General features: G+C 49.2%; 1 protein-coding gene across 1 annotated transcript in view; it reads right to left on the bottom strand.

Moving 5' to 3' along the window:
- Nucleotides 1–257: 257 nt before the first annotated feature.
- The window catches only part of SCN5A (sodium voltage-gated channel alpha subunit 5), a 100,377-nt gene continuing 78,140 nt past the window's right edge, over nucleotides 258–22,494 (bottom strand). The window contains exons 21-28 of the mRNA XM_058442855.1: nucleotides 17,449–17,622; nucleotides 13,466–13,588; nucleotides 11,244–11,525; nucleotides 8,328–8,381; nucleotides 7,533–7,674; nucleotides 6,753–6,853; nucleotides 5,421–5,691; nucleotides 258–2,703 (exon numbers count right to left, since the gene is read on the bottom strand). Coding sequence (XP_058298838.1) covers nucleotides 1,466–2,703; nucleotides 5,421–5,691; nucleotides 6,753–6,853; nucleotides 7,533–7,674; nucleotides 8,328–8,381; nucleotides 11,244–11,525; nucleotides 13,466–13,588; nucleotides 17,449–17,622 — 2,385 coding nt within the window. The 3' untranslated portion in view covers nucleotides 258–1,465. The remainder of the gene's footprint in view (nucleotides 2,704–5,420; nucleotides 5,692–6,752; nucleotides 6,854–7,532; nucleotides 7,675–8,327; nucleotides 8,382–11,243; nucleotides 11,526–13,465; nucleotides 13,589–17,448; nucleotides 17,623–22,494) is intronic.

Raw genomic sequence — 22,494 nt, 5'->3', positions numbered from 1 at the left:
CAGTTCTCTATGTTAAAAGATTTGCATATGCTAAATAGGATTGTCAGCAGCTGAAGAGGTCCTGGGGGTGATTGGACTAGTAAAATATTTTTCCCTGAAAAAGCCTTTTCACAAGACCTACGGGACCACCTGGATCTTGCCCCAAAGAGGTCCTGTGTGTGGGTGCCATCAGGATCCCGGGCTGAGCCAGAGGCTGGGCCTGACCACAGTGCCCCCTCTCTCAAAGGAGCCATGGTTCATTCCCCTCTAAGGGCATGAGAACTGGGCCTGACCATCCCTTTCCCTGCACAGGGCGCAGGGCCAAGCTCCTCTCCCCACTCCCATGTCTCTGTGTCTGGAGAGGAGCTGGGGACCACACAGAAAACTCCTCCGCGTATGGTCCAGAGAGCCCTGGGAGATGGCCAGTTTCCTCTCTTCAGGCAGGCTGAGGGGCCGCCATGGCTCAGGGCTGGTGAACTTCTTAGCCCCAAACCCACATGGCTCAGCCTTCTCTTCCCTTGGCCGGCTGGGCAGGGCCTGCCAGGTTCCAGGAGCAAGGACAAGCTGTATGCCAGGCCATGAGTGGGGCTGGCACCCTTGTGTCCTTTGGTTTTAAGGTTAGTACTCTTACAGGAGGGGAAGAAAAGGCAACTATCATCAGTGACTAGGGCCAGCCCTGGGACCCAGGCCACTCTCCTCTGGAAGCCTTTTATTTTTGTAGGACTGATAATATGACCTGCGTGAAAACACAACGGGGAAAATGGGACCTTGGAGACAATAGAAGGCCAGAGTGAGCCCCGTGGACAAGAACCCCATCCTTGGGGGGCTGGCAGGGAAAGGCCTGTCTCCCTTAGGCTGGGAGCCTGGGTCCCATGGCCTGTGTCTGGCCTCCGTGTGTGAGGACTATGTGTGTGTGCTTGTGTGAGTGGGGGGTTCAGCCCTCCCAGCATCTCAGGTCAAGTGGGAGGGGGACCCCATTCGACCCCTGGGCAGTGAAGACCTGTGGGAGCCACACTGGATTCCACTTCTGCTTTGAGAACAGAGTTCCGGCTGCTCCATAGACACTCGTTTAGGGTTAAGAAGAGACAGCGTGAATTGCTGCCCATGTCCATGGAAAAATCCTTAGTTCTTTGCTCAAGTAAAAAAATATCAAATATAATAAATTTATGAAAGCCCATTCACAACATATACAGTCTCAGTTTTATATTTCGCCTCAGCAGCTGGGATGAAGTTGCTTTCTAGAGCCCCAGGGCATTGCCTGACCAGACCAGGTCGCAGGTCTGTCTGAGGCCTCCAAGCACAAGCCAACTGCTCCAGCTGTCCACGCGGTGCCACGGAACTCTGCCTGGTTGATCCACAGGGCCAAGGCCCATTTCTTACTCCCAAAGCCAGGAAGGCCCCAGGCTGGTTTGTGACTGACTGCATTTAGGTTTGCCACGGTGAAAAAGGCTGCTTTTCAGTGTGTCCTGGCCAGCCAGGCCAAGGCTCACACGATGGACTCACGGTCCCTGTCTGGAGACGGGGGGAAGTCGGCGAGATCTTCGCTGTGGCTGTAGTCAGACCCTCGCACCTGGAGGTTATCGCTGGTGGCTCTAGTGACACTGTCATAGGAGGGTGGGAAGGAAGTGGAGGAGATGGAGGAGCTGGAGGGTGGGCCAAGGGGTCGAGAGAAGTTCTCACTCATCATGTAGGCGATGAGGCCCTCTCGCTCAGGGGCATCCTCTTCAGAGAGGCCGCTGCCTGCCTGCTGACGGAAGAGGAAGGAGGCATGCTTCAAAGAGCGTTGCAGCAGGTGCCTGCGGAAGGCCCTCTGGATAACCGTGGCTGACACCTCTTCGTGCTTGCGCCGGAGTGTGGTGGTGATGGGCTCGTAGGAGATCTTGGATGGGTTGGCTGCCATGAACTTCTCCTCCATCTGGATCTTCAGGGCGTCCATCTCCCCAGACTCCCCCAGGACCCTTTTGGTGAAGGCAAAGAGGATGTCCATGCAATGGATGCGGTCCCCACTCACCATGGGCAGGTCCATGTTGATGAGGCTTATCTGGTTGGGCTTGGCGATACGGAGTGGCTCAGACAGGGCATCGGCAAAGTCAGACAGGACCGAATACTCAATAAACTGAGTGGCCTCTGGGTCAAACTTCTCCCAGATCTCATAGAACATGTCAAAGTCATCCTCACTCAGGGGCTCGGTGCTCTCCTCTGTGGCCACGCTGAAGTTCTCCAGGATGATGGCAATGTACATGTTGACCACGATGAGGAAGGAGATGATGATATAGGTGGTGAAGAAGAGGATGCCCACAGCTGGGCTCCCACAGTCCCCCCGAGAGCCATTGCTGTTGGGCAGAGTGGGGTCACAGTAGGGTGGCCCAGTGTTGAGGATGGGGCTGAGGAGGCCATCCCAGCCGGCCGACGTGGTGATCTGGAAGAGGCACAGCATGCTGTTGGCGAAGGTCTGGAAGTTGAACATGTCGTCAATGCCAGCCTCCCACTTGACATAAGCGAAGTTGGCCATGCCAAAGATGGAGTAGATGAACATGACGAGGAAGAGCAGCAACCCGATGTTGAAGAGGGCAGGCAGGGACATCATGAGGGCAAAGAGCAGCGTGCGGATCCCCTTGGCCCCTCGGATCAGTCTGAGGATGCGGCCGATTCGGGCCAGGCGGATGACTCGGAAGAGCGTCGGGGAGAAGAAGTACTTCTGGATGATGTCCGAGAGCACAGTGCCTGTGGGAAACAACAGAGACTGTGGCTACTGGTGGCACCTCTGTCTTCCAGCCAGCATCCCTGTGCAGGGGGTGGGGGTGGGGGTCTCTGTATGGCAAGGAGCCAAGGAGAGGCGGCCCTTCCAGGATTGCATCCACTGGGCATGCTAGGACTCTGCCTGCTCCTGTCTGTCTGAGTCTCCATGTCTGCATCTGTGACCCAGAAAAATGGGTCCTTTTCAGGGTTCCTTCTCAGCCCCCTCATTCCTTAATCTTCAGTGTGTACCTGCACAATAGAGCTGTCCTAGGCCCGTCTTCTACATCTTGGGTTCTCAGGCCAGAGGGGATCTGCTTAGCATCCTGCCCACCCAGCTTGGATCAGAACTCAGGTCTTTTACCTCCTTGCTATTCAAAGTGGTTTGAGGACCAGCAGCCTTGGGATCTCCTGGGTGCTTATTAGAAATGCAGAATCTCAGCTCCACCCCAGCCCATTGCATCTTAAGAAGCCCAGATGATTTGTGTGCCCATCGAAGGGCATGAAACACTGGCACAGAAATCAGTGCTCCCTGATGCCACGCCATGGCCAGTGTCTTCTCTCAGCTTCTCTGTGATGGTTCTTATCACTCTCCTAACTCTGCCTCCTTTGAGGGCGTCGCTACCCCTGGGTCTCCTGTGACTACCTGGGTTTGGAGTTTTAAGGGGCATGGATATAAATCATGGAATAAAGAGTGAAATAAACTTGTCTTATATGGCCCAAGTTCCCTTTCCAGACTCCTTATATAATAATGTCACTGACTGACATGGGTCCAGTGTTTACGATCACTGGGGCAATGGGCTGAGCACTTTATAGCCATCATTTCATTTAGTCCTTCCCATTGTCCCAGGAAGTGAGCAGATGCCATCATCCTCATCTTCTAGAAGAGGAAACAGAGGTGAGGTAACTTACCCAAGTTGCCACCTAGTGAGTGAGAAGCTGGGATTTGACTGAGACATTCGGGCTCCAAGTTGATCTCTTAACCACTCCTCCTCTCTGGTACCGCCCAAACAGTGGGCCAGGAGATGATCCCAAAGTACATGCTGAACCTTCCAAGGCCTCTGAGACCGTCCCTCAATGGTTGCATTCCTGCTGCTGACATCCTGCATTTTCTGAAGCTCCTCTCCAGTCCCATAAGGCATGCTCTCACCCTCATCCTGCTTGAGACCCCCCAGAGATTCCTGACCCTACTTTGTGCTTCCATCTGCCTGTCACCATAGCCACAGCAGTGCCTGCCTTAGCCCCTGCATTATCTTTTACATTTACCAGAGGCAGAGGTTGTATATGGCAGAAAGATGAAAGTAACAGTCACCGCAAGGCAGAGCCCCATGGGGTTAGAGTTAGAGTTTGGGCTCTGAGCACAAGTGACAAAAGAAAAAATATAAGTAAACCGGAACTTCATTAACATGTAAAACTTTTGTGCTTTAATAGACACCACTAGAAAATGAAAAAACGCACAGACTAGGAGAAAATATTTGTAAGTCATATATCTGATAAGAGACTATGATCCAGAATATGTAAAGAACTCTTACAACTCAACAATAAAAAGAAAAATAACCAAATTAAAAAATGAGCTAAGGATCTGAATAGAGATTTCTCCAAGGAAGATATATAAATGACCAACACGCACATGGAAAGATGTCCTGCATCGTTAGTCATCAGTCATTTGCTTTTGCAGACCAAAACCTCAGTGAGATATCACTTCATACCCACTAGGAGGGCTCCTATAAAAAGAATGCAGGCAATAACAAGTGTTGGTAAGGGCGAAATAATTGGAATCCTCATACATTGACAGCGAGAATGTAAAAAGGTGCAGCCATATTGAAAAACAGTTTGGTGGTCCCTCAAAATTTTAGATAAGTGGTTTTCAGGGGTGAGGGAGAGGGGAAATGAATGGGGATTGACTATTAAATGGGTAGAGTTTCCTTTGGGGAAAGGAATATATTCTAAAATTAGATAGTGGTGATGGTTGCAAAGCACTGTGCATATACTAAAAAACACTGAATTGTATACTTTAAAGTGACTTTAAAGTTAACCGTGAATTTTATGGTATATGAATTGTGTCTCAGTAAAGTTGTTATATAAAAAAAAGATCTGGGCTCCGAGGTCAAACAGACATGGGTCAGAATTGGGTCTCTGCTTTCCCTAGCTGTACAATCTCCCTCCTTTGGTGCTGAATTGACTGGGTGAATTGCATGAGGCAGGTGATGTCTGAAGGAGTCTGGCATACACCTTGGCAGTTAGCTCCAGAATTTTCCATCTTCAGGGATAATTTCTACTCTGGAGGGCCACCTATCCCCCATCCCTGGGGACCCACCTCATCCTGAGTGAGCTTCCTTCTCCTTCAACCTAAGTGCAGGCAGAATTAGCCTCCACAGCACCCACTCCCATTCCCAGACTCATCCTTGAAGCTCTCTAAGCAGTTAGAGAACTGTGTTCCCAGGTCCTCTGGAGGGCAGGGCCAGGAGCGAGTTGCTGGGTCCTCTGCCAGGTTGGTCTCCTTGGCCCAAGTGGGCCCTTCCAGATAAGTTCTCTCTGGAGAGGTGTGTGTGCGTGTATGTGTGAGGGGAGAAGGGGGGTGAGAAATGCACTGAAAAAATAATGAAAGAAGCTAGGGTTGTACGTGGCATTCAGCAGAGACCCAGGGGCTAGAGGAGAGGCCTGGCTGGGGAGGGCTTCTCTGTCCAGCTGACTTGTATACCCACCCACAATGGAGAGGATGACAACCACGAAGTCGAAGATATTCCAGCTGTTGGTGAAGTAATAGTGGCGCAGGGCAGCCAGCTTGACAATACACTCGCCTGTGAAGATGGCCACAAAGAGCAGGTTGATCTTGGCCAAGATGTTGATTTTCTCGGGACTTTGGTCATCTGTCTCCACCATCATGGTCACCATATTCAAGCAGATCAGAAACATGATGGTGACGTCAAAGGCCTGCTTGGTCACAATGTCGAATATGAAGCCCTGGTACTTGTTCTGAAAGGAGAGGCAAATGGAAAGTGCTCAGCAGGGCCCTTGGGGAGGCTGGCAAATGCCTGTTGCTGCCTCTCATCCCAGACCACCCACCCTCCCACTCTACCCTCTAGTGAGCCCAAAGCCCCTGCCACACTGCCACAGATAGTGCAGAGGAAAAAGTCCTGGAGGCTAAAGCCACTGGCTATCCTGCTGAAATGCTTCCTGGGCTTCAAGGCCCATCCCCAGAGTTCCATCTTCCATGAGGCCTTCCATGATGGATCTTCATGGAGAGATTGTTCCTGCCCTGAGCATCCTTAACACACTGTTCATTGTGCTTCCCTTTTAGTTCCCACAGTCTGAAGGCTCAAGGGCAAATTTAAACTTCAACCTTAGTAATTATGTCAGTGCTTAGATTAATATATTTGCTCCACTTTTTTATGGAATTTTATTTATTCTACTAACCATATTTGTATGTGTCTTTAATTGTAAATCAGCCCAGATTATTTGGGGGAAGAAATAAGATTATATATATATTTCTTCTGTTCTCCCACTTGGAAAAGATTATAAATAACACACACACACACACACACACACACACACACACACACACACACACACGCAATTTTTTGGATAATGGCTTGATTGGGCCAAGGGAGTCAGTCTTGGAGAGGACCCCGCTCTCCAGAGCTCTTGGCTCTCCCCACCAGGTGACTCAGGAATCCGGCTCCCTGACTGTTCTGGGGGTCCAAGGATGAGGCTCTGAGTGGGGTGGGGTGGGGCTGTGAAGGCTGCACTGCTTTTCCTGGGGAATGCCTGCATCCTTGAGGGGAAGGAGGAGATTCGCTCAGATACAGAGGGTTCCTGTGGATGGGGAGTGTCCTGGGATGCTACATCCTTATCATACCTTCCTCCCTATCTGTATGAGGCTGGGACCTCTCTTCATGATCAGACATCTGATAGCGCCCCTCAGGCTGGGCTGAAAGACTGTGAAGCAGCCCTGATGGCTGGCTGTGTGGCACGAAAGCTTCCCAGGGACCCCAGAAGATCCTCCCCACTCCCACAAAACCAGGAGCCTGGCTCACCAGGGGCCGCGGGATGGGCTTCTGGGGCTTCTTGGAGCCCAGCTTCTTCATGGCATTGTAGTACTTCTTCTGCTCCTCTGTCATGAAGATGTCCTGGCCCCCTAAGTGCAGAGAGAAGGCACCAACCTCATTCTGGGGTTCTCAGAGGCCCCAGCATGGAGGGCACCAGGATCTTGCCTTCTTGATGAGGATGCCAGGATCGACCACCTCCTGGCTTCCTCTCCTGGACAAAATATGTCCCTATTCTGCGCCACAGATTCTTCCTCAAATCTATTTATCCAGGAACCCTGTCCCCTTTCACCTTGAGATCTCTCTGGCTTTATGACCTGCAAATCCAGTATCCACCCTCCACCTTTTCCCTCCCAGCTCAACCAGCCTTCAGGTTCTCTCTTTTCACTTGGTTTGCCTACAACCCAGTCATAGCCTCTCTGACGAAGCTCTGGGAAGACCCAGGGCCTCTGCACAGGCCTTACCCATGACCTCTGATCATGGACCAGGTGAACAGTTGCAGCTCTCACCCCAGCTTCTCCCAGGAGTCTCATCTCTCAAGTGGATTAGGGCAGGCATGGGGCCTCCCACCAAAGCCCCTTCTTACGTTCTTACAGGCCTAGGTGTGTTACATCCCTGGACACACCCTTCTCCCCACCTCATTCTAGCAGGAGGAAGAAGAGGACCATCCCCAACAGGGAAGGTGAGATGGGACCTGGAGCCTGAATGGCCCCTCAATCCCCTGGCACCCGGCCCCACCCTGCCCAGCCCAGTGGGGAGCTGGTGCTCTACGTATCTTTTTCTTCTGTTGGTTGAAGTTGTCAATGATGACACCGATAAAGAGGTTCAGGGTGAAGAAAGACCCGAAGATGATGAAAATGACAAAATAGATGTACATGTAGAGGTTGTATTCCCACTGAGGCTGCTCTTCATACTGCGAGGGAGAAATTACACAGGGAGATCAGACAGGCTGGGGTCTCGGGGGGTCACATGGGGAGGGGTGGGGGGCAGAGGCAGAGGGCTGGCTAGGAGTGTCCATTCTGTGGGAGAGAGGGTGTATCTAGAGGAAGGTCACTAGCCCAGTTATGTGAGTCTGTGAGCCAGAGGTGGGTAGGGATAGAGGTGAGAGGAGTGGATGGTGGCAGGTGAGGACAGCAGACATGCTGAGCTCAGGGCTGGCAGAGTATCAGTGCCTGGCTCCGGCCCTGGGCCAATGGGAAGCTGGAGTACATGGGGACCTCTCTCAGTCTTCACTGAGCTGTCAGTGTGACCGGGTGGGGTGCTGGACAAAGAAGAAGCTTGATTTGCGTCTCTGTTGCTTCCACCCCATCCTCCTGGGGTAAAAGTCAGTAAACTACAGTGAGTTTAATTTGAAAAACATTTGAGAATTCTGGGACTTCTTAGGAGACCAAGCAACCTTGCCCCAGAGCCAGGCTTGGGCATTCCAGAGAGGCTGAACTCCAGAGTGACACGAGATCTTGCCCTTGTGGGCTGGGCTTTCAGATGCAGACACTGATTCCCTGGTGGCCAAGCAACCAGGAGCCTCAGGTGCCTGACTTGGTGGAAGAAGCCACTGTGGCAACCTACCCCCCTGGAGTCCACAGCTGCATACATAATGTCCATCCAGCCTTTAAATGTTGCCTGGGAGGAAAAGACAAGATTAAGACAATCATTTAATTCTGCACCTCGCTTGAGCTACTTAGGGCTCTGGTCTGGACAGATGAAGCCAGAAGCAAGCTTCTTATGAAAAGCAAGCCACCCCCCCTCACCCCTTCAGCAGCATCTAAATGCCTGGGTGGTCAGAGAAAGACCTTGTTTAGCACTAGGGGTGGGGAGGGGAAGCAGCTGAGCAGATGCCCCAAGAAGGCCATGCAGCAAGGAATAAGCTTCTTGATTGAGGCCAAGAGTCTGAGGGGGCTTGCAGGAGGTCTTCCCTTCAGATCCACCCTCATTTCCATTTCTAACACATCACAGAATCCTGACAGTGATTCTGTCAGGGAGACAGAGGTGGAACTTAGACTGTGTGTTCTAGAACTCCAGGGCTGACTTGGTCCCCTTTGTCCTACATCTCAGAGAACCATGTGGCTTCTGCTCCATGGACTTTCAAGGGAAGTTCCCGAAGAATCTCAACCTTCCCTTGTACTTAAGGGGGTTCTTTTGTCAATGTTGTGTTGGTAAATGGTTAACAGCTGACGTCCCAGAAGAAAAGAAAAAAACCCTGATTGTTGGTTTGCCAATTTCTCTTGTGTAAATATTCTCACCATGGTCGATTTCAGGTTACCAATGTGAAGTTACTCAATGGAGTTGAGAAGAGATGCATAAGAGCTTACTTAGCATTATGGTACTCCCACTGTACAGACATAATAGATGTAAAAAGCCTCAAGAGCATAGATGATAATACTAAAATGTAATGATGAATCTTGAGTATTTATTACCTTTGTTTTAATATCATTTAGTTAATTTTATAAGTTTATAGAATTCAATTTTTTATAATGGCTGTATTTAATAAACAGCTTGCAAAATTTCTGATAATGTAACAATGAGCTTTTGTGAGCTGGCACAAGCTGGCTCCAGCATACTACACCAAGGGAGTAAAGAGGGAGGCTGAACCAGAGAGGGCCCTAGTGCTGGTGGCATTGTCTGCCCTAGTCTGGGCTGCTATGCAGAAAGAGCCCAAGAGACACGCTTGGTGTGAGACTGACTCCCCAGTGAAGTCTCATTTGTGTTTTTGGCCAAATCCAGTCCTGCCCTGAGCCTCTTTTTTTTTTTTTTTTTTTTTTTTTGAGACAGAGTCTCTCTCTGTTGCCCAGGCTGGAGTGCAATGGTGTGATCTCAGCTCACTGCAACCTCTGCCTGCCAGGTTCAAGTGATTCTCCTGCCTCAGCCTCCTGAGTAGCTGGGATTACAGGCGCGCACCACCACGACCAGCTAATTTTTATATTTTTAGTAGAGATGGGGTTTCACCACGTTGGCCAGGCTGGTCTCAAACTCCTGACCTCAAATGATCCACCTACCCCAGGCTCCCAAAGTGCTGGGATTACAAGTATGAGCTACCATGCCTGGCCTCCAAGCTTCCTTTCTAAGCACAAGCTCAGATACACAAACTTCCTGTGTCTAAGAATTCTTATGAGGCAGGTAGGGCAGAAGGGGAAGCTGAGGCTGCTCATAGTAGGCAAGCTACTCCAGCTCCCTGTACCGAGAGGCCCTTGCCTATAAAGATAGGCCCAGAAATACTTTGGAAACTGCTGGGGACCACCCAAGGGTATGAGATATTTATGACTGAATTCTTCCCAAACACCGAGTGGCTTTGTCTGGAAAGGTGAGCAGTTCTTAGTCTACAAAAGGAGGTCTTTTCTTCCAAAGTTCTGACATTCTGAGGGACAGTTGCAGGAACAGACAGCTCCTTGGGTTTGGTGCTAATCTACCGTTCTCCACTAGGCAGTGCAGGGGAGTCTGTGGGACTATCACTGGGACTTAAGGGATGGGTGGAGGTGTGAGTGGATGTATAAAGTTTCCAGGTGAGAGTCTGCTGAGTTTTCCTCTGCTTTGGGGACCACAGACAGGTGTCTGGGCTTAAGATTGGAACAGCAAGACAAGCAAGTTGCAGCTTTATGCATTGTGGTTCTGTTGCATTGGTCAAGGCTAATGGTAGGTTAATTTTATAGAATGTGTTATAATCTCTGAAGCCACCATATTCACAAAATCAGTGGAAACCCTAGAAGGATTGTGTGTGCTTAAACATTGCACATCAAAGATGGAAATTTTTTTTTTTTTTTTTTTTTTTTGATGGAGTCTGGCTTTGTCACCCAGGCTGGAGTGCAGTGGTGAGATCTCAGCTCACTGCAAGCTCCGCCTCCTGGGTTCACGCCATTCTCCCGCCTCAGCCTCCTGAGTAGCTGGGACTACAGGCGCCCACCACCAGGCCCGGCTAATTTTTTTTTGTATTTTTAGTAGAGACAGGTTTTCACCGTGTTAGCCAGGATGGTCTCGATCTCCTGAACTCGTGATCCGCCCGTCTCGGCCTCCCAAAGTGCTGGGATTACAGGTGTGAGCCACTGCGTCTGGCCAGAAATATGTTCTTTTAAACAACACAAGAGCTAACACTATCTTTTATAACAGAGGGTGGCCACAGTCACAACTTTGCTAATAGTTCAGTTCCTGAGTAGTCTATGGTCTTTCATTTTTTAATCTGTGCCATCATACTGCCTTACTGATAACCTGAAGAGATCAACTTGACTACTGGCTGGGAGTCGGTTCTACAGCACCACAGACCATCCCCATACTCTGCAATTTGGAGAATGTGGTATCAGTTCTAGAACTAAAAGTCTGGGGATTTCCCAAGAAGCCAAATCCCTGGAGAGTCCTGAGCCTCCTTTGGGCACTGTGATCCTCCTGTGAAGATCCAGCATGGCCCCACTGCCCCCCTCCTGCCCACATCATGGATGATGGCCATGCTGCTCAACAGCCATTGGGAGGAAGAAGTCCCTTCTCTCCAGGACTTACCACCTGCAGAAGGGCCAGGTACCCGGCCCCCACGTTGTCAAAGTTGACTTTCACCTTGGTCCAGTACAATTCTCCGGTCATGTTCAAGGACTCACACTGGCTCTTGTTGTTCACAATGGTGTAGTTCAAAGGCAAGTCTCCCTCTGTCTGGTTGATGCACCTCCCAAACTTCCCCGCGAAGAGGTTCACGCCCATGATGCTGAAGATGAGCCAGAAGATGAGGCAGACGAGGAGGACGTTCATGATGGATGGGATGGCGCCCACCAGGGCATTGACCACCACCTCAAGTGGACAGAGAAGTGGCTCAGTTCCTGCGGGTGCCCAGAGCACATGCCCTTTTCAAGACCCCCTGCCACCCCATGAAAGAATGAACTCCCTGGCTGCAGGGGGCTGTGCAGGTGGGTGTGCAGATCCCACACTCATGGGAGAGGCCAGCTCCATGGCCAGAAGGCCTGGTGGGGAGTGAGCGGAGTGCACCCCAGAGTCTGCTGTGGCTTCAGAACATCTGCTTTCCCGTCTTGGCACTGCCCTGAATCTGTGATCTTTAAAATCTGATTTTCACCAAGGTGTGTGCTGGTTGAGGATACCAGCAACTTGATGGGAAAGGACCTCTCAAAACATGTCCCCAAGACTGGGTTTCCTAACAATCCCACGAGTCCTTACATTTTTGGAGCTAAATTCTGGTTTATTTTAGGTTGTTGCTATTGGGATGGATGGGACCTCAGTGCAGTGTCTAGAGGGTGTTGTGGCAGTTCTCCAGTGCTCCCATAAGAGCAGAGCCAGAGAGCAGGTGGCATGGGTACTCCCCATGATACCCGCTCCCCAGTGAGGGGCTCTCAGATCCCATGGAGCCACAGCCTCATGCTCTGCATCTAAACTCACAACACCCTGTAGAAGATTCCCTAATAGAGGCATTTGGGGCCCTCCACCCCACTCAGATCAAGTCCCCAGCTGTCCATGCACCAGGAACACATGTGCCACACAGACTGGAGGTGAAGCTGGTGTGGACTGTGTGGTGTGGGCCAGATGCCAGGTTGGGGGATGCTGTTCCTCAGCAGGCACGCTGAACCCTGGAACACGGTGGAAAACCCAGCTCTTAGGACACCAAACATCTGGGTGTAGAGTGAGGTGGGGAAGCCCTGGGAGTTTGCCCTTGGCTGGCTCTGTGGCCAATGGCCACCGCAGAGGCATTCCTGGCACCTAGTGTCTCATTGCATCCCTCTGGAATCAAATGTCCTTGCTCCCAAAGAGACATTTAACTCTGAATATTATCTTGTGGATGGTTTCCCACCAGGAATAAGCTATGTGTGTCTCCAAGGATTGGGGGTGTGGGCAAGGTTCAAAGCCATCAACCAACTGGTAGGCTGAGCTGTGTGATGGTGCCTGCTGGGTCAGTGAGAGACAAACAAACATGTCTTCTGAAGCCACACAGAACTGGTGTGTTTTGTTAAAAAAACACCTCACACAAGTACACACAAACACACACATGTGTATTTGTTTTCTTGCTATATATCTTGGCTGATGTTTTTCTTGGTGTGCTTTCAAATCTGCCTTATCTGCTCTCATTCTTTGGTAAAATGTGGTGACTTGAAAAATGCATAGGGATCTGCACTAGGAAAATGGTACACAGGAGATCACTAAGCACGTGGTCATTTCCTCTACAGCCTCTGTCTGATGCTGGGAATGCAGCTTGCTCTATGCCTCTTCCCTCACCCTCCCGACCACAGCCCCACTGCCCATCACAGACAGAGGGCTGGCAGCCTGTGTCTGCCAGGAGGCAGGGCATGCAGAGGGGCACACAGAGTGGGCACACACAGATGCAGCCCTGCAGGATAGCAGAAGCACAGGGGCCCTGGTGCCAGTGGCCTGGGGTGTAGCTGAGACCCCTGTGCCCAGCAAGTCTTGCTTCCTCTCCTTTGTCCGGTGCTGTCCCAGCCCTCACGGGAGCTCACAGGGCTGGAGGGTGAGCCCTGGAGGTGGGTTCCCACAGCTGCCTACCTTCAGGGTGCCTCCATGCCCAGCTGTGCCTCTCCTGGAGGTACTGGGCCATGCTTCTACCAAGTCAGCCTTGGCCACAGTCTCCACGGCCATAGGACATCAGAAGCACAGGGAGGGGCCCGGGATGGCAGTGGGCTGGGCCTGTGGGTCAGCAAGCTGAGGCTGGGGGTCCCTCCGTGGGACCGCCTCCCACTCCCTGGTGGGAAGGCAGCTGCCTCTCTTACCCTCATGCCCTCAAATCGTGACAGAGCTCTCAGGGGGCGGAGTGCACGCAGTGTCCGCAGTGACTTGATGGGGCCCATCTCGGCAAAGCCCAGGGTGTTGGCCACCAGGCTGACCAGAGAGACCTGGGGGAGGCAAAGTAGAAATGGGGAGGATGGGAACAGCTCCCCACTGTTGGGGACAGACAGTAGGGCTCCTGGCCCCCTAAGATGGTGCTGGGTGCGAGAGAGCCACAGGCCTCCCGTGTCCACTCTTTATTAGTCCTGCAGTGGACTGTCATCACAGGCCAGCTCTGCACTGGGCCAGACTTCCCGGGGCCCAAGCTGGGGCGAACCCAAGAGTGTCCTGGCTTCTGGGCCTTTACTGAGAGGCTGCTATGTGTACTTCACATACATGCTCTGTAATAACCCTACTAACCCTGCGATGTTGCAATGCATCACCTCTATTCTACAGATGGGAAAACTGAATTCCAAAGCCACTCTGTTGGTGTGGCAGAGCAGGGACACAAAGCCTGGGCTTTTGGTCTCCACATTCTTTCCTTCAATTCCAATTCTTGGACCTGTCTCCTTCCCCAAAGAAGCCTTTTTTGGGGAAGGAGAGGCGGTCCTGGGTTAAGTAGGAGCAAATAGACAATCGTGGGGCATTTCCCCAAGGCCAGACTGTGCAGCATTTCAACGTCTTCAAAGAAGGAAAGCAAAGGTGGGGACTCGGTGGCACCAGGAGCCTCAGCTCTCTGTTCCCTCTGCCCCACCCCTCCCAGGGCACTTCCACTCTGTGGATTTTATCCTTCTAAAGCTCTGTGGGCATGCACTCCCTTCTTACTTCACCACTGGCCTGTGATCACAGGCCAAAAATGGCCTCCTGCCTGACCTCCCCTGCAGTCACCATTAACACCATCCTGGTGCTCAGGCCAGCCTGGGGTTCGGAGAGGCTTGGGGCAGAGGCCTGACTCCCACAGCCTCCTCCCAGTCTTGGCAGCACCAGGGGAGGGAGCTGAGCAAAGAGGCCAGGGGAAGGAAGACACGCCAGACTGATTTCTGTGTTGCCCCCACTCACCCCTCAAGGATGCTGGGCTATTGGCCCCCAATCCTGGAGAGTCGGGGGGCATCTCTCAGGGACCTCTCCTTGAGGGCAGGACCTCCAGAGTGCCAGGTCCAGCTGGTCTGCCTGCCCAGTTCCTAACAGGCTGTCTTGCGGTCTCTGTTCTTTCCAAAGCTTGCCCCGTCTGCCTCGGCGATGGCCTCTCGTCTCAGGTGACGGCAACTCCATCCCTCCAGCTGTGCAGGCCACAATCCTTGGCGTCCTCCCTGCCTCCTCTCTGTCTCTGACACCCTGTGTCTAACCCATCAGGATTTCCTGTTGGCTCTGCCTTCAAAATACGTCTGAAGTCCAAATATTTCTCACCACTTCTACTGCCACCGTCCTGGCCTGGCCACCATTGTCTCTCCCTGGATCATGGCCTGAGCCTCCTAACTCTTCTCCCTGCTTCTACTCATTCCTCTCTACCCCTGCCTCCATGACCGAGTGACCCCTAAAGAAAATCAGTCAGTTCACGGCACTCTTCTGTTCAGAGCCTTCCAATTCCGCCCCCCTACCCCCATTTCATTCTAAAAGCCCATATTTTTTCAAAGGCAGCAATCTGGCTGCATCCCCTGCAATCTGGCTTCATCTCCTGCACTTCCTTCTGCTCAGTGGCTCTAGCCTCCCTGCATTTCCCCCAGTATGCCAGGCGTGCTCCCGACACACGGTCCTTGCACTGCTCTTCCAACCTCTGCCTGGAATGTCTGCCAGACATTGGCCTGGCTAACCCCAACTTCAAACCCGCTCAAATGTCACCAAAGTGGGCCTACTCTGATCATCCTATTTAAAAGTGGTAACCTGCACCTTCCCCTCAACCCCACCCTTCCCAAGTTCTCTTTGCTCCATGGTAGATACCACTTTTTCACATAATGTAAAAGTGGCTTATTGATTATGCTGATTGTTTGTAGCCACCTTCCTCCCTGTGGGGAAGAGTTTTTATTTTGTTCCCTAAGATCTCCAGCACCATAACAGTGCTTGCACACAGTAGAGACCCAATAGCATTTATTGAAAAATAATGCAGAATTCATCTTGGAAACATCCTTCCCTAGACTCTGAGGCCTGAGACAAACTTTCCCATGAAGCACGCAGATGGGGTAGGGGCACAGCAGCGTGGCCGGTGTCAAGAAAGCTGGATTCCACACCCACTTCCTTCTGCTTAGCCTTGGGCAAGGCCCCTCCCTGCTGTGAGCCTTGGTTGCCTTCTCCACAGGCTCCTTCTCTCTTGGGCCTGAGCAGGGAAGCACTGCCGGTTCCCTTTCCCCTGCCTTGGCTCTGGCTCCCCAAGGTGGCCAGTGGCTGGTGGGTGCTTCCCCAGAAGTCTGTGCAGAGTCCTGCTGGCCTGCCTTGCAGGAGACCCTCAGCAGGCCCAACTGCCCAAGATGCTGCAGGAACAGCATGTCAGGGAGCCTCAGGGCTTAGCTGCCAGGATCCCAGGCCCTCCCACAGTCCCTCACCGGGGAGACCTCAGGGGCCTCTCCTTCATCTCAGGGAGGCTCTGAGGGCTGGGCCGGGCAGTCCAGTGTGTCTAGAGCTCTCCTTGCCCCCCTTCCACCCCAGCACCCCCTCACCCCAACATTAGCATCCTCTTGGCCACCTGGGAAAGAGGCCTGGACTACAGGTCCAAGGACCTGGATCTGTGTCTCTGTGCATCCCCTCTAGCCCAAGGCGCTCTGCCACCATGGCCACCCACAGTTTGACCTCCCACCCAGCCTTGGTAGCCTCAACCTGGACTCTGGCCAGGCTTACTGGGGGCTGAGCCTCTGAGTGGGGTATGGAGACTGCACAGGCCTGAGCCTGTTCTGTAACCACAGGAAGGATAGCTCCTGCTGGTTTGCAGAGCCCGATGTCAAGGCCAGAAGCCATCAGCAAACCCGGCGCCTTCTGGAAAGCCCTTTTCAGTCTGCAGATACTGACCCCCACTCTGTTTTGTTTGATCCCCCAGAGAGGTCCCTCCATCTGCACCCTTTGCCTTCACTTCCTTTGTCCTCAGTGAGTGCAAACCCAGGCCTGCCCTGCACTGACCCGTTTCTCTCTGCTTGGCTACTCTCCCTCTTGACTGATGTCAGGCCCCCTCTCAGACCCTGCATTCATGCTGCCTGGCACCCAGCAGTGTCTTGGGGCCTGGGTAGCTGTGGGGCAGGGGCTTCACACTCCATCTGCCAACTGGGTGTTCAGAAGCCACGCTGACCTCCTGCCCCAGGCCCTCCTTGGACACAGCCTGGGCAGGCAGCCCTCACAGCTACCCGATCTTCTAGGGCAGCAACCCAGAGCCCCTGAGCCGGTGTTCATGGCTTCCTCCTCCTCTGGGGTGACTCCACCCCTCTCTCATCCTCCCCAGCCAGTACCTTCTCCCTGAGCTGGAGGCTCTCCCCTGCCTGCCCAGCATCCTTTCAGCAGCCTTCTACCCCTGGCATGTGTGCATGGAGGCTCTGAACTGTCCTCCTCGTGTGTGCATGGTGGCTCTGAACTGGCCATCTGTCTAGTGGGCCTGATGGACACTTACAGTCTGCTGTGGTGTGTGCTAGAGCACAAGCTTGTCTGCTCACTTCCCTTTCTGGACCCTGAGTCCCCAGCCCCTGCCCTGGCTCACGCCCCTACCTTGACTACTCTTGAACGATCTCCCCTAGAAGCAGGGGCCTAGGTCTCCACCTGCTGTGGCTCCAAACTGCGGGCTCTAGAGGCAGGACCCTGTCTCCTATTTCTTCTCTTCCTCTGAGCCTGGGAACCTGAGGACAAGGCCTGGGTCTCTCAGACTCACGTCCTCCTTCCTCTCTGCCTGCCCCACAGCACTGCTGCATGCCTCCCCTTCAGCCTGCTGGCTCCCACTGGGCCCTCTGCCTCAGCCCCTTCTCCCGCACCGGCAATGGGTTTCCCCTTCCTGTTCCCTTCGGGTGCCCACACTCACATCCACGATGAGGAAGTCGAGCCAGCACCAGGCATTGGTGAAGTACTTCTTGAAGCCGTAGGCCACCCACTTGAGCAGCATCTCTAGCACGAAGACATAGGTGAACATCTTGTCGGCATACTCAAGCACAACCTTGATGGTCTTCCGCTCCTCCAGGTAGATGTCCTCGAAGGCCTGCAGACAAGGCCGGACAAGGCAGACATGAAGCCTGGACCACTGCCGATTCCACCCTGCACCAGGCACTGTTTCTTTTCTTTTCTTTTCTTTTTTTTTTTTTTTTTTGAGACGGAGTCTTGCTCTGTTGCCCCCAGGCTGGTGCAGTGGTGCAATCTTGGCTCACTGCAACCTCCGCCTCCCGGTTCAAGTGATTCTCCTGCTTCAGCCTCCTGAGTAGCTGGGATTACAGATGCCAGCCACCATAACCGGCTAATTTTTTGTATTTTTAGTAGGGATGGGGTTTCACCATGTTGGTCAGGCTGGTTTTGAGCTCCTGACCTCGTGATCTGCCCACCTCAGCCTCCCAAAGTGTTGAGATTACAGGCATGAGCCACTGCGCCTGGCCTAGGCACCGTTTCTGACACCTCCTGCTGCCTGGGAGAGTGGGGAAGGGGTGAGGAATGCTGTGGATGGGGTTCCTCCCTGGCAGTGTTGGACTAGATGAGAATGCCCTCCAAGCGGGGCCTGTGCCACTGGCAGGCCATGAGATGGCCTTATGTGGTAGACGGATGATAAGGCAGAGTGGATGGTGTGACCCCTTCTCCCTTCGCAATGAAGATCAAGTCTGAGTTTTGGGCTAGGCCTTTCTAAAACTTGCCATTTTAACAAGGAGAGAGGGTATGCAGGCTCAGCTCACAGCTTCCTGCTGGAAACAACAACATAAAATATTTTCGTTTTCACTCCATTTTGCTTTAGCTTTGTTTATACGGTTACTTACTTTTCATGGGAAAAATATTGGTTTCCAATTAATAATGATGATTAAGTTTCACTTTACACAACATTTATTTAAATAAGCAAAAACCAATGAGAGTTGATGTAAAGCTGAATTTTAAAGAAACTATATTAAAAGTCGTTTGTAGATTTGATGTTTAGGAACCACACAGGTGTAGATAAAGTCAAATCTCCTGCAATTCTCAGGCTCTAGGAGTCAAAGTTTCCAAAATCCTAGGAGTTGTAAGTCTTTCTCCACCTCCTCATTTCTGCCTCAACTCAAATTCCTGAGCTAACAGAGAAACTCCAGTGGCTCTCAGATGGCTTCTACCTCCAGCCTACTGATTTGTTCCTGTTTCTCTCTCTGTCCAGAGTGTGCCATGAGGCTCCTGTCTAGGCAACTGAACACGTCACTAGGGCTCTGGGGGAGCTGCCTCCACCTGCCACTCCTGGGCCTTCCTGTCCGACTTCAGGGCCTCTGTGAGCGACAGTGACCCAAGAGACCAGTGCTGTTGGCACTGCTGAGGCATACATATGGCTCACTGAGGCACTGTAGATGGCACAACAGGATAATTCAGGTCCCAAAATGGATTTTGGGAGTTGTTCAAGATAAAAAAAAACTAGGTGTATTGTATTTTTTTCTGAGTATAAAAATGGGTGCATCTTATAAAAATTAAATAATATGGAAATTATAAAAAAGAAAGTAAAAGGCATCTCTAATTTAATGACACCAAAGTAACCACTGCTAACATTTAGGTGAGTATTATTTTTGACAGTGCGTATGTGTGTGCACATACACACAATCACCACAGTTTTATGAGACACACTAAATATTTGCCTTGAAATTACTTTCTCCATTAGACAATATGTTGTGAACAGTTATCCACTCAATAATATGAATACATGCAATAATATATATCACTATTTTAAAAGGCTGCATGATATTTCATTATTTGCATATGCTGCTATTTATTTAGCCAATAACCTTATTAATAATGCACATTTCGGTTCTTTACAGTTTATCCCTAGTAGAAATAAAGTTGCAGTGGACAGGGGATTGTTGAGGATAAATGGGGTTGCCAGGCCAAAGGTGTGCTTTTGGTACAGCCTGGGAATGGACCCCTCCGAAGGCAACACCAATTGACACTCCATCTCTGGGGCAGGAAGGGGGCTCTTCTCCATCACCCCACTGACATTGCTGTCATTTCTCCTTTTTCACTTTTCCCAGCCTAATGAAAGAAACTTGTATTTTGTTACATTTTCATTTATGTTATTAGGAGCGATGCTGACATCTTTTCTTTGGATATTTGCCGTGTTCCTTTTGGGAATTACCTGTTCATATCCTTTGCCTATTTTTGTACTTGAGTGTCTGGTTTATTTGGGGACATTAACTCTTTGTTTGGTAGCACCAACCTGATTTGTGACACCACCCTGCCTTTAAATCTCACTTGCTTTTGTTTACCGTACTGAAGTTCTATGTACTTCATTTTCAATTATTGTATCATTTTATATGATTGTATCATTTATTATAATTTTCATTTAGTAAAATTTTTGGTGTTGCATTAAGAAAGCCCTTATCTATTCCGAGGCTAGGAAAAATGACCTTCTTAAAACAATTTTTGTGGTTTCATTGTTTTACATTACAATTTTAAAAATTACATATAGTTTGGTAAGGAGTAAATATCCATTTTAATACTTTTTTTCAGGATGTGGCTCGTCAAATGCCCCAACACTTTATTAAATAATCCACTTAAAATCCACTGATTAAAAGTCAACTTTATCATATAGTACATTTCTTTATTTACTTAAATCTACTTCAGATCTGTTTATGTGGTTCTACTGTTCTCTGTCTATTCCTGAATTAGTATCACATGAATTTCCCTGGACATTTAAATAATTTTAAACTTTATTTAAACTTTACCAATGTTTTGTCATATTTCCTCAGAAATGTTGAAAGCTTGTTATTGCATTGAATCTATTAATTACTTTAGGAACTAATATGAAGTCTTCCTACCCAAGATGAAGGTATGTTTATCTATTTGTTCTGTTTTATACTGCTTGGCAAAGTTTTACAGTTTTCTTCATGCATCTCTTACACATTCATTATTATATTTATTCCCAGTTATTTTATGCTTGCAGTGCTTGGCATGTAAGAAATATTTGAAAGATGTTACTTGTGACTAAATGGTTTCTCTTAGGATAAAACAACAACAATAGCAACAATTCTTTGCATATTTATTTCATAACTGGCCATATAATGTTTTTAAAATAGGTTTAAATTCTTTTCTAGGCAATCATATTATCTATAAATAATGATATATTTCTATCATTTTTAACTCTTGCTTTTATACTTGACTGGATTAACTTCAATTATTTTATTTCCCAACTTTTGTATCATGTGTTCAATTTTCTTAATTACACTGGCTAGTAATTCAAGACTATTATTAAATAATGAGCAATAGCTAAAAAGGTAAATCATCCTTTTCTTATTCTTCACTTTAATGAAAACGTTTCAAGTGGTTTTACTACTAATGATGATATAAGTTAATTTGAGAGTCAGTTTTTTACTAGATTAAGAAAAACATTTTATTTCTTTTTTTTTGTCGTTTGGATTCAGTAGAAGAAAATATATTTTATTTCTGTTCTTACCAGAGTTTTGAAAATCAGGCATTCATTGAAATAATTATATGGTTTTTTATCTTTGTCCTATTAATATAAATAGTTTTACTAATATGGTACTATTTTCACATTTTAGGATATGACACATTTGTCATATGACGTACTCAATCTTTTAAGTATATTTCTAGATCCTATCTGCATGTATTTTGTTTAAGATTTGTACATCACTATTCAGAAGTATGGAGTATGAAGCATAAAAACTGGCCAAGGTTTTCCTTTTGGTATACTTGAGGTTTTAAAAATCAGCATTATTTTAGCTTTTAAAAAAACAATTTATGGGCCAGGTGCGGTGGCTCACATCTGTAATCCCAGCACTTTGGGAGGCCGAGGCAGGCAGATCACCTGAGGTCGGGAGTTCGAGACCAGCCTGACAAACATGGAGAAACCCCATCTCTACTAAAAATACAAAATTAGCCAGGCATGGTGGCACATGCCTGTAATCCCAGCTACTCAGGAGGCTGAGGCAGGAGAATCCTTGAACCCGGACTGCAGTCCAGCCTGGGCAACAACAAGAGCAAAACTCTGTCTCAAAAACGAACAAACAAACACACAAACACACACAAAAAACAATTTCTAGACTTTCTGTTTTTTTTCATGCACTAGAGTACTTTAAATAGCATTGGAATTATTTTCTTCCTTGAGAATGTGAAAGAATCTGTTTTTGGAGATGTGAGAAATTAGATTACCTAGTGGTTATCAATTTGGTTGCTTTAAATTTTCAAGGAATCAGCTTTGGAATTTTGTGTCAATTTTACTATTTATTTTCTAATTCATTATGTTTTTATTACTGCAGATCATATGGGGCAAAGAAAAAAAGGTTTTAATCTTATTAATTACTTGCCTAGGTTTCTTTAAGATTATTTTGTTATATTTTTAATTTCTTGAGTTAAATAATTTATGTTCTTTCTATTTAATAATGAGAGTATTTAAGTAATGAATTTTCCTTTTATTACAGCTTTGGCTGTATTCCACATGCAGTATTCTCAATACTGTTATTTTCTAGTTTTTTTCTACCAGTCACAGCTTTTTCTCTACCTCTACACTTTTCTTATTTTTCCAGATCTCACGTGGACAGAATTAATGGAATCACAATCTTTGATTTATAGCACACTATCATCACCTTTGGTGCATGAGTGGCCTTCTTTTGTTAATTAGTTAATTAATCAATTGAACCCCCCTAAACTACCACCAAACTATTTTCTGTTTGATCCAAGGTTTACTTAAGAATGACTTTTACATTTTAGGTGTTTTTTTTTGTTTTTGTTTTTGTTTTTGAGACGGAGTCTCGCTGTCGCCCAGGCTGGAGTGCAGTGGCGTGAATCTCGGCTCACTGCAAGCTCCGCCTCGCCGGTTCACGCCATTCTCCTGCCTCAGCCTCCGGAGTAGCTGGGACTACAGGCGCCCGCCACCACGCCCAGCTAATTCTTTGTATTTTTAGTA

This window comes from Hylobates moloch, unplaced genomic scaffold, assembly GCF_009828535.3.
Source record: "Hylobates moloch isolate HMO894 unplaced genomic scaffold, HMol_V3 SCAFFOLD_8, whole genome shotgun sequence".
Classification (NCBI taxonomy): domain Eukaryota; kingdom Metazoa; phylum Chordata; class Mammalia; order Primates; family Hylobatidae; genus Hylobates; species Hylobates moloch.
Note: the sequence above shows the minus strand (reverse complement) of the source record. Positions and strands in the feature narration are given on the sequence as shown.